Source organism: Candoia aspera, chromosome 1 (assembly GCF_035149785.1).
Source record: "Candoia aspera isolate rCanAsp1 chromosome 1, rCanAsp1.hap2, whole genome shotgun sequence".
In the NCBI taxonomy this organism is placed as follows: domain Eukaryota; kingdom Metazoa; phylum Chordata; class Lepidosauria; order Squamata; family Boidae; genus Candoia; species Candoia aspera.
Genome location: NC_086153.1, coordinates 67,546,132 through 67,565,043, shown reverse-complemented (window position 1 = coordinate 67,565,043; position 18,912 = coordinate 67,546,132). Strand labels below are relative to the sequence as shown.

Here is an 18,912-nt window from a genome sequence, read left to right as displayed (position 1 = left end):
ATTAAACTCCTGGTCTATAGGTCAGAATGAAAAGACCAGTTGAAGCAAAATCAAATAATATATACATATAAAAGGTATTTTCCAAGTTGTATATTACATTAATGCCATTATTCCAACTGTAGTCTAAGTAATGGTAACACCTGTATGGTATATCAGAAGGCATATAAAATATGGGGCTGCAAGCACCCACCATTTCATTTTTTAAGAACATCTCTTGGGGGTGCAGGGGCCATGGAGGCATTGCTGGAAATACAACTTAGGCTTGAAGATGGCGCTTTGCAGCCTACTAGCTTCCTGTTAACTTTTATTAAACCAATGTCAAAAGTCAAAAGGATGTTATAGGATTGGCCCAGCCTCCAAGCTGTAGTATGTTCATTTTGTTTACCTATTTAAGAGTGAAAAGCAGTGCTGTAAGCAAGATGCCTTCAACTATTTCAAGATAACCTGAAGCATTGGACATGATACAAAAATTCTGCAAAGTGATAACGTACTGGTTGGGCAAAGACAGGTCAAAGAATTCCATAAGGACTAACATTATTCCAGTCATAAACGCAAGCCAAAAAACTGCAGAGCTTGAAGCTTAAGTCACACATCCAAATTCAGAAACCATTGCAGCCAAGAGAAAATGTGGCAAATCTCCCCAAGAGGTTTAGTTCAGCAACTAATCAGCATCTCTAGCAACTCCAAGCAGAGAAAATGGAACACTGCTGTTTTCACTTTTAAACCTTTATATATCACCACAGAATTAACACTGTTTTGATGGTGACTTAGGCATAACTATGGTTAGATCACAGCCTAGTAATTTACTTAATCATTCTATTCTACATTACTGTATGTAGAAAGTAGCCATTTATTCTGCTGCCAAACTTAAAAATCATTCAAACAAAACAAATCCAATGTTTTCCCAACATATCACTCTTAGCCATCTTACCAGGGATTAGACATGGCACCACTGTGATTTTCAAAATATAATCTTACTATACATTTGAGATAAAATGCTTGAGAACCAGCCTGACAATGCATAATATTAACACCCAGATGTATTTGCTTTCACTTGTCTACTCACAACTTCGGAACATGTTTCACTATTGTTTTTTTTTAAAACCTTTTTGAGGGTTTTGTGGATTGCTTATAAACATAGTATGCTTATATGTTGGCAAAGCAAGTATTTCTATCAGCTGTAACATATCAGATGACAGTCCTGGTACATGAGCATGAAAGAAAACCCTAATAAGCACCCTACCCAGGTGATTTACAATGCAACTCTGCTCTTCTAAAGGCAGCTTCTCCCTTTCATACAGCTTTATTTATGCTGTTGCTAGAAACAGCCTGTATGTTAGGAACTTTGGAGGAAGTGAAAAGTGCGTTCTTTAAATTAAGGCAGAGGGTTTAGCTATGCTTTAAGACCCATAAAAGTCACAGCAAGCTCAGAAGGTTGCAGTCATGAAAGTCAACTTATAGGGAGGGGGGAATATTGTTGTCAATCCATGCACGATCCAGTCTATGCACGATCCATCATCTCTAATGTTCCACAAGTATCTTGGACTCAAACTCCGATCAGCTTCAGCCAACAAGGCCAATGAAAGCCAAAAATATCAGGAGGGCACTAAATTGCTCTTGATGAAGACAATGAAGTCAAATTTGTTTATGAAAACACTTGTGAAAACTTCATGCACAAAATATAGTAAATCACATGATGCCATTTTGGTTGTGCAGCCCTTTATTAGCAACTAAAATAGAAGATATTTGTTGTACAACACAGGTAGTAATTGACTATACTGGAGTTTTATTATATTCTAATGCAGGATCTTTTATAAATGCATTTTTATTAAAAAGCTTCCATCCTTTTCTGTTTAAACTTGCAAAACTATTCTGAAAGCAGAGTATGTGCACAGGTCTGCAGAGTGCAAATCTGGGATGTGGTAAATGCTTTACATGTTGTATTTTGCAAGGACCGTCTGTTACCATACCTTTATAGCCACTGGTTTTTAGAAGTCACAACATTTTGACACCAGCCTTCCTCCCTTGTCCTAAACAAGAAAGCATTTTTAAAATGAGTTGTAACTAAGGAAGGACTACACCTACTAGAAAAAAGAAGAGTTCTATTAGTTTGAGGTTTCAGTATACCCAAAGATCAGGAACTGTATCTTTGTAAGGGCAAGGCTGGGACCCCATTGAGTGTGCAGGTGTCATCCCTGAGTAGTCAAAGGTTCAGTGGACCATTAATGCTCCTGCTGCATAACTCACTGAGCTATCTTGCCAGTTTCGACACTGGCTTGACTGAGCGTAATTCAAAAATGAGAAGCTCATGTTCATTCCATTCTTCTGGAGCTCTGTGATAGCCTACATGGAATAAAAAAAAGTTTTATAAAATGACTTCCCAGTTCATTCTTGACACTTCTTACACATTCATACTTTTTTCAAATCAAGTACTCTGAACAACTTTTCTCATGCTTAGTGAAACATTTCATGCGGGAAATTGAGGAGGCAGATGGATGCACAAATTTACTACGGAGTACATTAAAACAGTACTACTCGTTTATCAGAAGGCAAATTAATTCCCAAAGTGCTTTTTATCTCAGCTGGACCTTCATGGGGTGCAAAGGCAATCCTGCTAATAAAGATGATGCTCACTTTGCAGCATGCCATCTTCCTCTGTAATTGTTTTTATTAAAATAATATTTTTAAAAAGTCAAGTGGGACAACAAAGGAGGTGTTTGGGAGTTCACTGGTGCCTACATGCCCCATGCTGCTTCCTCCTGATTCACATAGGAAGGCCAATGAACATAGTCCCATGGTCCTACTAACTGTGAATCTTCCTGAGTTCTGAGGAATACACAAAGGGGGTTTCTGAATGCATGTCTGTTTGTTTGATCTACTCAGAAAATACAGCATACACACATATCACACAAACACAGTCCAAGAATATATATAGTAATGGCAAAGGAAAAGTTTCATCCTTTTTTTACATGGAGATGGGTCGGTTTTGGATGGATAACCAATTTGTCATGGTAAAGATATGGTCCCAACTCCTCTTTGCACTGGCAAATGGGGAGGGTCTCTACTGTACTGTGAACTTTTTCTTACAAGTACCCCAAGGGAAGTGCTCTCCTGCCCCACAACTAGATTAATTTATAACAAGAGAATTTGGTTGGTGGGGCTTTTATACCAATGAAGGGGGCATTTGAAAAATTCAGAATCTCTGTCAGTTCTGTCTTGCAGATTCTCCCTCAACTCCCTAAATTAGTTTATTAAATATTTAACCAATTTATTAGCTGCCTCAATCACTGAAGCAACTCTAGGTGGTATACAAAAAAAAAAGATTAAAATGGCCAACAGTAAGCAAATAGGGCCAATATAAACCACCCACGATGGGAAAGTACATACCATGTTATCAATGAGATCATAAATCACCCTATCCCTGTCGAAAAAGCCAAATCAAGGCTTCAGGGGAAATACTGTTCCAAAGACCAGGGACGGCCACAGAGAAGGTGGGTATCTGGTGTTCTTTACAATAACATGACTTTCTTGATGGGTCTGGAGTATGTCAACCCTGCCAGATCTTATTAATTAGGCAAAAACAGACAGACAGAGATAGTCTCAAGGGTGTGAAGGGCTTTAATATATTCACAACTCAAAAGCTGCTATTCCACATTTCATTTAACAACAGTACTTACATTTAGTAAAACACCAATAGGATGTCTTCCACATATTGTATTATGGTATTTCTTCAAGTAATTGCTAAAGGACACAGGGTCAAGCTGTTCTATAATGCTCATACCCTAAGGGGAATTAAAAAGGTAACATTAATTTTTAAATGCCTCAAATAAAAATGTATTATTTAAAAAAACAAAACAAAAACTAGTATTATGGTTGACAGGGTAAAACTAAATCATGGTATATTGTGAATATAATAGTTTGTATCTATGAAAAAACATTTATGGATTATATTGACTACAATTTTAGAAACTAGTACAGTAGTAAGAATGCCAAGGGCTATTTGGGTGTTTGTGAGTCATCAACAAAAGCAGTAATTCTTTTATTTCCTTGCACATTCTATCACATATTTCTCCTTCTATATTTTATTTCCAACATCGGAGTCAGCATCCAATGATAAATTGACAAGGTCTAGGACAAGTACAGCTTTATGACAACTTCCAGTAACTGATCTCACCAAAGTCTCTCAATGCCAATGATGACACTCGTAACAATATTCTTTGTAGATAAAGATACATGCTGAAATCTTCAGGCCCTGCTGAACAACACTGAAGATCTAGCCACTTTATCAGTGCCCAGAAGCAGGACAGGAAGGCAAGAGCATACTCCTTCTGGCAACCTCAGTGCCAAGACTGAGAAAGGTTTCAGGTCAGGGTGTAGGACTGAAATGACATTGATCACAGTTATAGATGACCTCTGGAGGGACTGGGATGGAAGTAGTGCATCCATCCTTCCTCTCCTTGATCTCTCAGCAGCCTTCAATACTATCAACCATGATATCCTTCTAGAGAGGTTCCAGAGATTAGCAGTTGGGGGCACAGCGTTATGCTGATCCTCCTTTCCTTTCATCCTTATCCACTCTTATATGGGGTGCCTCAGGGCTCAATTCTCTGCCCACTCCTGTTTAACATCTACATGAAGCCTCTGGGTAAGGTCATTTGATAGCATGGGGTGAGGTATCATCAATATGTTGATGATGCTCAGCTGTATATCTCCACCACTGGCCAGCCAAGTGATGCTGTGAAGTCTCTGTTTCAGTGTCTGGAGGCCATCAGGGGTCTGGATGGGGATAAACACACTTCAGCTCAACCAACAAGATGGAGTAGCTTTTGGTATTAGGGGCTCCTGGATCTGGTGATTTCCCATCCTTAGTTCTGAATGGGATTGTACTATCCCAAACAGAACTAGTGTTAATTTGGGGGTACTTCTGGACTCACAGCTCCTGATCAAAGAGCAGATGGCAGCTATGGCCCATGGGGCCTTTGCACAGCTTCATATTGTGCACCCATTGCTCTCCTTCCTGGATCAGGAGTTACTGTGCATGGTTACTCATGGTTTAGTCACCTCCTGAGTAGATTACTGCAATGGGTTCTACATGGGGCTGCCCTTGAAAAATATCCAGAAGCTTCAAAGGGTCCAGAATGAAGTGGTATGAGCGATTATGGGTGTGTCTTGTTATGTCTATTTTATACCTTTGATCCATGAGTTCCTGGCTCCTGATTTGCTTCTGGGAGCAATTACAGTGTGGTTATTAACTATAAAGTTAGTTTTAACCTCAAGAAGCCATCGCTGGACCCAACTGTGCTGGACAATTTTTGTCCAGTCTCCCACCTCCCCTTTTTGGGGAAGGTGGTTGAGAAGGTGGCGGCGTTGCAACTCCAGAGGATCCTGGATGAAACGGATTATCTGGACCCCTTTCAGTCAGGTTTCAGGCCAGGATATGGGACAGAAACTGCATTGGTCGCACTTATGGATGATCTCTGGCAGGAGCAGGATGGAGGCAGTGCATCCATCCTTGCTCTCCTTGACCTCTCAGCAGCTTTCAATACCATCGACCATGGTATCCTTTTGGGATGGCTCAGGGAGTTGGGGGTGGGCGGCATAGTTCTGCGCTGGTTCACCTCCTTCCTCTAGGGCCGATACCAATTGGTGGTGATAGGAGAGATGCGACCCTCAACCCCTCTATTGTGGGGTGCCGCAGGGTTTGGTTCTCTCTCCTCTCTTATTTAACATATACATGAAACCACTGGGTGAGATCATCCGTCACCACGGGATGAGGTATCATCAGTATGCCAATGATACCCAATTATACATCTCCATCCCGGGTGAGGTAAGTGATGCAGTGACTGCCCTTTCTCAGTGCCTGGAGGTTGTGGGGGTCTGGATGGGGAACAACAGGCTTCAGCTGAACCCTGGTCAGACAGAGTGGCTGTGGATTGATAGCACCTCGTCTTCTGGGAAATTGTCATCTTTAGTACTGGATGGGGTTGCACTGCCCCAGACAGATTCAGTGCATAATCTGAGGTTCTCCTGGACTCATGACTCCTGCTCGAAGAGCAGGTGGCAGTCGTGGCCAGGAGGGCCTTTGCACAACTTCGGGTTGTGCGCCAGTTACGCCCATTCCTGGAACAAGAAGCCCTCCAAACAGTCACTCACACCCTGGTCATCTCCCATATAGACTACTGAAATGCACTCTACATGGGGCTACCCTTGAAGAGTATCCAGAAGCTTCAGCTGGTCCAGAATGCAGCCGTGCGGGCCATTTTTGGTGCCCCTAGGTCGGCACATATAACACCTTTGCTGTGCGAACTGCACTGGGTGCCAGTTTGCTTCCGGGTCTAATTCAAGGTGTTGGTTATTACCTTTAAAGCCCTACATGGCACGGGGCCAGGTTACCTGAGGGATCGTCTCATCCCCATTACATCGGCCCGCCCCACCCGATCATCCAGAGAGGGCATGTTACGGACCCCGTAATTTTATTATTTTGGGGAATTTTATTATTTTATATATTGAATTCATATTGTATTTTCAATCCTTGTTCAGCTGCCCAGAGTCGCATTTGCCAGTTGGGCAGCCATATAAGTTGATTTAAATGAATATCATATCTGAGAAAGCTATACTTTGACTAGTTATCTAGCAAAGAATTATTTTTGTTCCAGGATTTCATAACCACATTTCCCAGAGTGGATGGTGGCTGTATGCTTACAGTTCCACACTAAATTATAAGTAGAGCAGTAGATGTCCTGTCTAGCAAAAGTCAAAGAGTCAGAATGCCCATTATAAACTCATCTCTGACTAAAAAGACTCCATATAACCACCCAAAGTATATACTTGACTTGAAACAATATAATTACATTACTTAAAGGTAAAGTCCTTGTGCTTCTTAACACTTTCCCATTAGAACGCCCTTATACCAAAGGCTACTCAATTCTATGGTGGCAGATCCAATTCTATAATTCTAAGATGACCTGTCAGCATGGGAATGGGATGTTCTTCAGAAACCATCTGTGTAGCATTCCACTCCTAGAGTCAATCTCAAAGCCTTAAAAAAGAAAAAAGAAAAACAAGCTTGTTCCCTCAGTTGGGAACTTACTGAAGTGGGCACATCCCTGCAACTTCTTATCCTTTGGTGTGCAGTTATAACTGTGATATGTACAAGACACTGAGTTTCAGCATTTTAATTACTTTATATCTTCTCTAATCCATTCAACTCCAAATGTCCTATTTTTATAGTTTTCATTATTTTATCTGCACTGAATGTACAACTATACAAAAGTTTTACTATGTCCTTTTATATACCACATGAAAATGGTTGAGATTTTTAAAAAAGTAAACTCTTACTAGCTAGAAATGCTTTGCTGAAACAAAAAGATAGCATATGACTTCTTTTTTTGCCTTGCAAGTAACAATTCCTAGATGTGTATATCTGCAGCATCAGTTCTAACAGGACTTGAGGTAAATTTAGTGCTGAGCATAAACAATGGCTAACTAGTACAAGACAAATTATGGGGCTGGTTAGGACAAGTGAAACAAAGCAAAAAACATCCTTTTCCTCATTACCTCCCAGGGACCTGAGAAACAATAAACCCTGTCAACTCAGCCACAAAACAGTTGGAGGGCTAAGAATATTGACAAAACCAGGAGAAGATACCAGGAGGTGAGCAGAGGCTCTGGGAACCAAGGACAGTTTAACTGTAATTTTCTAGAAATAAACCATGTTCGCTAAATATTGCCTTTTTGTTCTCTCAGAACCACCACTCTTAGTAGTCCTGCCCTCGATTATCTCACTAATTACCTCACTAATTACCTGATGTGCTGTTATATCCAATCAAATACTTTGCTATCGTATCCAAACACATGTATATCTTAATTTCCATAACTCTATATAGAGGGGTTGCATCCGCACCCCTTTTTACATTAGCCTTGCTGTCGCTAGTACCAAAAACCAACCAACCATGTTTTAATGAAATGGTATGCTGGTCTTCAGTTTGAAACAAACTGTTGGGGAAAATTTGGGAGAGAAATTTCTCCTATACTACTAACAACTGAAGCAAAGCCTCATTTGCATCAAATGCATCTAGTACAGTTGATCATATTATTTACTAAGGTCCCCAAAGAACCTGAATCCTAACAACTTTGATTTCATTCTAAAACTCCTAAAATGATTGTGAGACAACTGGACTCTCATATAAATACTACAAGCCCCATTTTTGCTTTCAAGTTGAAAACTGAGCTATCACTTCTGAACAAATGAGCAGAGGGTAGTGTTTAAAAATGAAATTTAACTCATATATATGAGTGAATAATATTCTTGAGTTTGTACAAAAGACATCTGATAAATTAAACCCATATTGTCTGAAACAGGACTGAATTTTAGGAAAATTCTATCACAAATTCAGAAGTGGGAGATTGATGGATGCTAAAATATTTGAAAACATGTATTCTTTCTCCTACCATTTTAGTTTATTACAAGCTTACAAAAGATAAAGAAGGTTAAAAAAGTAAACAAATGCAGAAAACTACTAATAAACAAACAAATTTAAACCAAACAAAGGATAGAAGAAACCCCCCCCCCAAATGTACTAAGCATCTAAATATATCGCTTATAGAAATCACTGGTTTACAAAATGTATCTTAGAACGTTCTATTATTATCAAATAGGAAAAAAAAAATAACATGATGGTACTATGCCAAAGAAAAACATATTGCTTCATTTTCTGATTAGGGGAAAAAATGCTTTTCAAAAACACATTTCCATAATCCAATCCTTAATTTCTGGAATAATGTCCCTTTTCCAATTTCTCAAAATAATTCTTTTGGCAACCCCCACACCTGGTACAGCCATAATTCTTCAAAGATGGTCAGAAGGAAACATTTAATCTTTAAGTAGTCTGGGTGTGTGTGTGTGTGTGTGTGTGGGTGTCCATGTATGTATGTGTGTGTGTCTGTGTGTATACATATATAAAATGTATATACTATAAATGTATGTACATATATACTTATACACACACACATACACACACATATATTAATACATATATATTTATACTTAACTGAAAATTATACTGAAATAAATAAATAAATAAATAAATAAATAGCCAGCCAGCCAGCCAGTTTGGTCTAGTGGTTAAGGCAACAGGCTAGAACCCAGGAGTCTGTGAGTTCTAGTCCTGCCTTAGGCATGAAAGCCGGCTGGGTGACCTTGGGCCAGTCACTTTCTCTCGGCCCAACTCACCTCACAGGGTTGTTGTTGTGGGGAAAATAGGAAGAGGAAGGAGTATTAGGCATGTTCACTGCCTTGAGTTATTTGTAAAAAAAAATAATAAAGGCAGGATAGAAAATAAATAAATAAAAATATTGCCTATCACGCTAAAGATTACAGCTATTTATTTTAATTCAAATAATTCTTTGCTAAAATCATCTGCATTCTAATCTGTATTTTCCTTCCCTTCAGTCCCCAACTGCTTTTGTAATTCATGTCCAATTAGGCCTTCACTGTGTGGTCATGTTAACCATTCCTAAAGCTCCATTTTTGTCATCTTATTTCCAGTTTCAGCAAATCTTATATTGTCAATAAATGAATATTACTTGCCTATCCCTGACTGGCTAGCTAAAACACATATCCAAAGGGTTAGTCAAGCAACAAGTTGCTCTGTTTGTTTATTGGTTTCGTTAGTTGTCAAATTGGTATCAAGATGATCAGCGTCCTTGTTGTTAACACTGAGAAAGCTCATTAAGACCTGACTGTTTAAGTGGGCATTCAAGAATTGAGGAGTCAATGAAGTATGTTCCTGGGAGAACCTTATTGTTCTACTTCTACTACTGAGACTGAATTTGTTTACACTATGTATATTGGTTTTTTTCTTTGTTTTAGGAATATTACCACTAGATAGCTTTTGTATGTTGCTTAGACTTGCTTGATTAAAACAGCATAAAAACACTTGTAATAAAATAAAATGTGACTGTCTGGGTTCATACAATAAATAACCATGATTGACAAACCTCAGTGGATATGTGCATGCAAAATACAGTAAGCCACAAACAAACAAATCACATTATGACTGGGTTCACACAAAGCATGGAGATATAATGTATAGTGCTTTGATCCAATCTGAGATAGGCAGAAAATATGCAGGAGGAATTTACACTTACCATTTTATCTAAATGTTCAATTGATCTATAAATCTCTCCTTGAGACTCATCATAGTAACTGTATCTGAACCGCTGACCTTAAGAAAAAGCCATATGAAATTAAAGACCAAATTAGTAGTTATACACGTTTATGGTAAGTCAAATAGAATGACATTTCAGCAGGTGTCAAAAATCCATACAGACTAAATCTCCAGAAGATATAATTCAAAACATTGGATTAGAATCACGCAACACAGAGAAATAGTTGCATAAAATCAATCTTAAAAGCAAAATAACATGGTCACACATTAAACACTTGCAGCAAATTTATTTTACGAATTGAATATATTTTGATTTTTTTATTTGTGTTACTCTGTCAGTGCACTATGCACAAAATGCTAGAAAAACTATTTATTTTAAATTGGTACAAGGAACACTGGCACTTGTGAGAAATTGCTTTGCTCCAAAGCAGCACCAAAAATGCCTCTGGTAAGAACAGAAGAAAGACTCCCCCCAAATCACATTCACAAGTGCATGCTTTATTGCTGGATCTGAAATGTTAATCTAAAGGAAGAAACACCCAACCCAAAAATGCAAATCTTGAAAAGGTTCTATTAGTCCTACAATGATGGAATTGTTCTGTTCACAAACGAAAATAATACTTTAGCATGTAGAGAATGCATTTCTTTTGTACAAGCATCTCACCTCTAAGGGCATAAAATCTTGAATCTTAAATATGCATGCAGGCACTATTCTGACTTCAGACATTTCTTTTATTGCTCACCAGGCTTCCTGCCCACTGATTTTAATTGCTAATGCTTCTTTTAATTAAAACAAATGGGAAGCTACTCTGCTGGAAGTAGAGCTGTACAAACCACTCAGGGGACACTTGATAAAGCACTTTCCTATTGCTTAAACTCAACTACTCCAAGTGCTGAAGCTGTACTTTGATTTGTTGGCAATCCTGGTGGAAGTGCCTTCTGTATATGTACACATATGCTAAGATGGGGAAAGGTTGGTCTCCTGGTGTTCTCTGAGCTTGGTTCTTTTTCTGCAGATGTTTCATTACCACCCTAGGTAACATCATCAGTGCATGGAGCGTGGAGTTTGCTCAAAACATGGCTTCAAATGATATGGCTATCTCAACATTCTGAGCAGTAGGTCTGGAAGATCACTTTAAGAAGTACCTCTCCAGATGGTTTGTACAGTCATACTGCAATGCAAAGCAGCAGCCTGGAGCATAACCCAAATTTTCAAGAATGCTTTTGATGCTCAAGAATGCCCTCTCTCTCCCTCCCTCCCTCCCTCTCTCCCCACCCCCTCTCCAATTTATATGGCCGCCCATCTCAGTGAGTATCTCTAGGTGGCAAACAAAATTAGAATAGACTAAAAACAATAACAAGCATTATAAAAATTAGAATACAGGCAGCTGAAAAACAACAACCCAAATCACTAACACAATCAAGAAGTGGGCCCCTGCACATCCTTGGGGCCCCAGGTCCGGGCACAGAACCAGGTCTTTAGGGCCTTATGAAAGACCAGCAGGGTCAGGGCCATCCTGATCTCTGGAGGGAGATTGTTCTATAAGGTGGGCGCTATGGCAGAAAAGGCACATCTTCTAGGCCCCACCAACTGGCAGTCTTTGGCTGACGGGACCCAAAACATGCCCTTCCTGCCTGACTGGATCAGATGGGTAGAAACAACTGGGGAGAGGAGGCCCCTCAAAACCCAGTACTGGCCAAGAAGGGCTTTAAAGATGACAACCAGCACCTTGAATTGCACCCGAAAGCACACTGGCAAACAATGCAGCTCACAGAGTAGTGATGTTACATGCACTGAGTAACCAGTGCCATTTACTATTCATGCTGCCACATTCTGCACCAGTTGAAGCTTCTGAATACTCTTCACGGATAGCCCCATGTACAGCACATTGAAGTAATCCAGACAAGAAGTCACGAGGGAATGAGTGATACTGAGCAGGGCCTCCTGGTCCAGGAACAGGCACAGATGGAGCACAACCCAAAGGTGTGCAAAAGCCCTCCTAGACATGGTTGCCACCTGTCCTTCAAGCAGGAGCCATGAGTCCAGGAGGACTCCCAGATTATATACAAGGTCTGTCTGAGGCAGTGCCACCCCATCTCACCCCATCCAAGACCAAGATTCCCACCACCAGAAGGTCCAAACACCCGAAGCCACTCAATAGTGGCTCAACTTGCTTCAGTTGAGCCAAAGCCTGTTGCGCCCCATCCAGGCCCCACAGCCTCCAAATGCTAGGACAGGATGTCCACAACATCACTCAGGCAGCCTGGGGTGGAGATATAAAGCTGGGTATCATCAGCATATTGGTGATACCCCACCCCAAACCATTGGATGACCTCAATTGGTGGCCTCATATAGATGTTAAACAAAGTAGGGGCTGCGGACTGGACCTCTTCCCACCATCAACACTGACTAGGATTGGCCCCAGAGGAAGGAGAACCAACACAACACAGTGCCACCCACCCCCAACTCCCAAAGCCAATCCAGAAGGACACCATGATCGATGGTATTGAAAGCCACTGAGAGGTCAAGAAGAGCAAGGATATATGCACTACCCCATCCCACTCCCACCAGAGGTAATCCAAGAGTGCAGCCAATGCTGTCTCCATCCGATACCCTGGCCTGAATCCCAACTGAGAGGGATCAAGATAATCTGTTGCATCCAGAGCCTGTTGAAGCTGCAGTGTGACCATCTTCTCCACACAACCTTCCCTAAAAAGGGAAGGTTGGAAACTGGATGAAAGCTGTCCAGACTGGTTTGGTCAAGCGATGGCCCCTTGAGCAGGGGGCGCACCATCGTCTTCTTAAGAGCCAGCAGAAACATCCCCTCCCTCAAAGAAGAATTAACCACCACCCAAACCCAATCACACATTGGGCAGCCTTGACCAGGAGGTGGCCAAACTGAGGTGGCCAAACTCATGGCCACAAGAACCCTGTCCATTTCCTCAGGCTCAACAGGATCAAACTCCTCCCAGATTGCCATGCAAGACTTAGTCCCCATAGCCATCACAGGCTCTGCTTCAAGGCTGGAGTCCAAAGCAGTTTGTAGAGAGAGTCATATGGAGGTTAGAGGCTATATTTGTGACCAACTTCACCAGCCTGCCTTCTGGTAAAAGGATATTTTATAACTGGTGATACCTACAGTAGCTACCATTATTTGAGAATGTACACAAACGAGTTTTTAGAGTGGCCTAAATTTCAGATCTGTTCACCCCTTCCCCACCCCTAAGATTGGAAATCTCTGCTTTGCATCATCTGAATGCCTTAAGTATGGTGATCGTATTTTAGTCACCACCTTAGTACTGTACTCAAGTACACAGGATAACCTATCCATTCTGATGCTGTTCAGATGCATCAGATTTCTACTGTCATAATCGCTAGATAGTTTAGATTATGGAGATAATAATCCATCACAATTGAAGGGCAACAGATTGGGGAATGCTAATGTACAACCATAAAGTTTTGCTTTATTTTGCTGAAGGAGGTTTGTCACTTTAAAATGTAAGTTAATTTTAAAAGAGTTCATTTGAGAACATGTGCCAGTACATGATTTAACTTACCCCAATGACAAAAGTCAGAGGAAACCACAAAAAGATTACAAGGATCTGCTAAATATTTGCTGAAGAGTTTTCCAAATTCCTGTTCTTTTGTCTCACTCAGTGCTCCAACCAATACAGGAACAATAGTAAACTCATCCTTATGGCTAAGGAGGAAAAAAAAAGATTTACTAAGATTCAGAACTTATCAGTGCCATTCTAAGTTTTTCCTCACACTCTTATTTAACCTGCCTTCTTATGCAAAATCTATAGGTCCTCATCTTGGATGCATACGCCTGCATGAACAGAGGGGAATGAGTAGCCTGAATTACAAACCCTTTTAAAATCAATATTGCTTTTTAAAAGAACACACATTTTAATCCTATTTCCCAATTTAAAAAAGATGTCTGGCAAGTCAAAACATGATTTAAGTTTGAAATATACGAAAGACAGGTTATCTATGAGCAAGACAGATTCTTTGCTGCTTATTTATCATGTACTCACATTATTAATTCTGTAAAATGCCATCTTTGTGTTAACAAAAACAGAGGAAAGTTCATTATAACATAGCAGCAAAATGGGTTGTACATGAACATATATGACCATATTAGGGACAGGGGACATTCAGGTATGTATAATCACCTATAAGCTTCATTCATTTGTCCAGCCCACAAAGGATTCTGTAGGGCCTGGCATGCTCTCTGCAAAAGTCTGACCATTCCTGACAATTATGAATAGGGTTTGGTGCACAATGGCCACATGGCAAAAAACATTTAGATTTTGAATTTCTTGCAGATGATTGAAGGCAGGGATCCCATATGATAGTCACAGATGTCAAGGTACCTGGCAACATTTCTCTTCACGCGACACCTGGTTTTAGTTCACTAATTCTTTTCATTTACAAAAATTTAATGGGAAGTTAATCTGTGCAAAACAAAGCATCAACTTCAAGTATTCCTGGATCACACAAAGATCCATATATTGTTAAAAAAAATAAAATGGATAGGTGGTTGCAAGCCAGTGATTTGCTAGGAAGCATGCCCAACTGCCAGGAAAAAAAAGACAAAAATAAACTGCAGGAGTGATTACAAAAAACATCTTAAGGGACATAGGTTACAGCAATAAGTAGCATCATCAATTTACCTTCCATTGATTGAGCAGTTTGAAATGCATTGTTGGAAGATCTGAAGGGCTAGGTTGGAGACAGATCATTCTGGAGAAGATTATCTATGTTGCCATTAAGAGCTGACAATGACTTGATGGCACATAATAAATAAAAAAATCAAATGGGTAGTCTATAGCCTAGCCAATATTTCATGGTAGCCATTTTGTGCAAGTACCCATGATACCATCTCAATATTCCATATCTGACTGTTAGTCTAAAAAGATAAGAGACTCCAGGATTGAATTATGCAACTTGGGATAGCTTATGATCTTTATTTTTGCCAATAATTCCAAATTATTTAAAAAAAAGACATATATGGGCTAAGTAGAGGTTAGGAGTAGAACATTTATAGATTTCAAACCTTTTTATCTCACCTTACTTAAAAATGCACTAATACATTTTCATCATTAACAGAAGGACGGAAATTCCCACGCCTTCTCTACTGGAAACTCTATTGCTCAATCCTGTGCTTTTCTACTCTTTTAACATAGCCTATCTATGTGTCTAAAGCTTTCAATTCATAGTCCTCTCATTTTTTATATAAAATTTTTATTCAAAGTTTTGCAAAGAACGTAAAAACCAACACAAATAAAGAGTGAAAGAAGCAAAGAAAGAAAGGAAAAAGAGAAAGTGCAGAAAGAAAAAATAAAAAGAAATAGAAAAAAGAAGGTTCTGATTTCCTCTGCAGTAAATATAAGTACAATTACAAAATTATCTCTTACTCTATGCTTACAAAAGAAAGGAAAGGCTCACTTTATTCTATTATCCACTTTTTTTCTAATCATCAAAACCACAAATCCTAAGTGCATTTTTTCCCATTTCATGCAAAGAGTTTTTAAGGGGTTTCCAGTCAGCCAGAAATCATGGTCCCCTCATTTTAATTGGTTTGGAACATCGAAGCCCTGAAGATTTTGAAGATCTGTGTATTCAATGTGAGTGAGATAAATGAGAAAAAGGTTTTATTATTCCAAAAGGCATGTAATTTGCACCTGAAACTTTTAAAATAACCGAAGTACCTTTCCATGGCTTTAGCAGTGTAAGGCAAGTGCATTTCAATACTGTGCTCATCTTCATCTGTTTGCAGAGACATGCGCTCAAACATTCCAGTCTTCCACAGATCTGCATAAACTGAAAAGTTTCAAATATATTAGTAGACTAAAAAAAGGAACAAATGGATAAACAACTGTGCGCACGCACACAAACACAAATGCTCTCTTTTCTGTTTTGTGTGTTTATAGTTAGACTGCCAGTTCCTGAAAAATTATCACTGGAACCTCAGCTTGCAGCAAGAACACTATTCACAGCCGTTCTGGTGAAAGTTCCCTCCTTCCCTCAGTGAATACTCTTAGTCTGGAAATGAAATAGGGCACTCCAAACGAACAAAAAAGGAACGCTGGTATTTTGTTAGGGGACGGTTTACACATAAAAAGCAGGAAAATACATATGGAAATATGCTGGTTTTATTTGTAGTTGCTCATACATAGGTTTGAGAAGGCTAATGTAAGATTCCATCTGTATAAAATAAAGATACAATTGTAGAGTAATTACACATTTAACAGCTTTATGAACTAAATTATAGTAGGGGACATTATTCATATAGAGCTGGTAGATCGTTTTAGACATTGAAAGCTTTTCTCAACTGTCTCTCTCAAGTTCCTTTCCAGCTAGTAAGACTGAAAACGTTAGTTAGAGGCTTGGTATGCACAAAATCAACCAATTTGGAAACAGGACCCTGTTATTTGGGGGATGGCTCAGAAATTTCTAGAAGTAACGCTGTGAACCAGAAGCAGTTCTAAGTATCCCAGACATGGCATTCCAAATGAACATTTCATCTGGGACACTTAAAACAGCTTCTAGCTTGGAGAATCTACAGTACTTCTGGAAACCACCAATCACCCCTGGGATGACCTGGTCCAGGAGGATATTTGGTATGACCCTGGAGTGGGAACAGAATGCTTTGGAATTCTCCAGAATGTCCTGTTCCCAAATTGATGAGTTTTGCACATCTTCATTTAAATTATCAGCTTAATACTGGACTCACAGCTGAAAACGTGGTTTGAGTATTCAAGAACTATCAACTTTTTGGAGAATTATACATAGGAGATAAACACATTCATTTGTCATTTTGTGATTAGGCTTGGTGTATTGATTGAACCCAGACACATGGTTTTCATGTGGCTATGAATAGTAACTTTTCTCTTTCCATAGCCACAACTAACCTAGTCTGGCTGTGACTTCCACTTCACCTGAACTTGGTTTACTTAAGCATCATCAGTCAATGCAGTAACCAAGACAAAGAACAAAAGTAGCAATAAAGCAGAATCACTTTCACTAACATCATCTCCATTACTCAGGTTTGTTTAATCATTCCATGCAGGATTCTCATTTTAAACAAATTAATTGGTGGAAGTATTAGCCTTTGCTCACTCCACACATGGATAGTTTATGACTGACTGGATCACCAAGATGCTCCTGTATTTTTGTTTAGAATATAAAACCTTGGAATTGACAGCTGCCAGTTACCAAAGATGTAGAGAACTAGCCACAGAGAAAGATAATCAGTAAACAACTGCAGGTTGTAGTGAATTATGCTGTTTGTGGCATGCACTATGGCTAATATTAAATTATACTTATATGTAAATATACCTAGGACATTTATAAATAAATTTAACATATAGTTCATATATTGAGCTAAGCTTTAACATGCTTTGTTTTTTGACTTAGCACACTGTATGAACCCAGACACTGTGTGTTAAAATTCTATGCAAACCCAGCCAATATATAAAAGTAACGATCAGTGTTAGCAAAACTTTCTGCAACACATCCTACATCAGTAAAACTATATTTTTGTACAAATAGTTAAGAGATAAACCATGCAGAATAGACAGTCTCAGAAAAATAATGGATGAAATTAACTAAGAATTGGTTTTGTTTGTGTATTGCATGAATTGTGTCCAGTTACCCTTTTGATCAATTCGCAAATCATATAGGGGAGTTCTATATATATCCACACTGGAAAGTGCACATCTGGAGAGGGGCACATGATGGGAAGGCCCAAGGATGAAGATTCGCCGTCTGAGGATTAGTAAGAAAAAAAATGAGTAACACATTTCATAACTAAAGGGAAAAGATCACATTAAGAAGTCTTTGATAGATTCCTTTGTTTAATTCCCATATTATATTTGCAATGTGGTTGATTGTAAGAAGTTGAATCACATAACATCTGGATCACATGAAGAGTTTTGTATAGAATTTGGCAAGCACAATCCCGGGCAAATAGTAATTTGCATTGGGACAGATTCAGATTTGGTCTTTGAAAATGCGAACGCTTCTTCTGAACACAGAATATTTTTTTTCAAATTCTTCTTTCCGTTGCAACCCCCAGCTCTGCCTTCCATTTAATTCAAGATAATTCCCCCATCTATAAAAATCAGATTTTAGGCAAATATGTAAAAAAAGAAAGCATCAGCAAAAAATGCTACCTTCCCCCTACATTCTCCTAATGTATCTTAGGATCCAGCTGATTATGTTTCTAACTCTGATAAACAGATTTTCTTTACTGACAAATCCACCTTAAATAATTTTATGTTGTCTTAAGCCAGCAACCAAGCAAATTGAATCTGGTTGTACTTACGGCAAGAATCTTCTTAAATGTACTTACGTGATTGAAGGATCCACCTGTTTGTATGCATGAGCTGCACAAGACCCACAATACGTATATCCTGCATGTCTGCCAAAAATAAAAGACACTTTGTATAAGGCTTTTTTTGAATCTCTGTAGAAAAATCTCAACAAAAGAAATCAGCTTGTCAAGCATGACTGAGTTTGATAAGCAGATATATCCAATCTACAGGTATCTATTGAGTGTCCCAAACTAAGTACTAAAAACTAAGGAGAAAAGCTTTCTCACATGACAGAAAATAGGGAGGGTACTAGCAGTGAGAAAGCTATGGCCTGATGATCAGATCTGGCCTAGCAGGCCTCCTCACCCAACCTAGTGTGATGACTATTCATTCAAAACACATTCCTTTACAGAAAAAGGGA

The 18,912-nt window shown here is 39.2% G+C and overlaps 1 protein-coding gene across 3 annotated transcripts in view; it reads right to left on the bottom strand.

The window, feature by feature from the left end:
- Positions 1–1,702: 1,702 nt before the first annotated feature.
- MEMO1 (mediator of cell motility 1) overlaps positions 1,703–18,912 on the bottom strand; it is a 30,202-nt gene continuing 12,992 nt past the window's right edge. For 2 of the 3 annotated variants that reach the window (XM_063306022.1, XM_063306010.1), the window contains 7 exons: positions 18,530–18,598; positions 17,831–17,943; positions 15,885–15,996; positions 13,728–13,870; positions 10,150–10,226; positions 3,678–3,782; positions 1,703–2,343 (listed from right to left, as the gene is read on the bottom strand). In XM_063306022.1, the coding sequence (XP_063162092.1) occupies positions 2,212–2,343; positions 3,678–3,782; positions 10,150–10,226; positions 13,728–13,870; positions 15,885–15,996; positions 17,831–17,943; positions 18,530–18,598 (751 nt within the window). In that variant the 3' untranslated portion in view covers positions 1,703–2,211. The remainder of the gene's footprint in view (positions 2,344–3,677; positions 3,783–10,149; positions 10,227–13,727; positions 13,871–15,884; positions 15,997–17,830; positions 17,944–18,529; positions 18,599–18,912) is intronic. The other variant, XR_010068117.1, reaches the window with a different exon arrangement.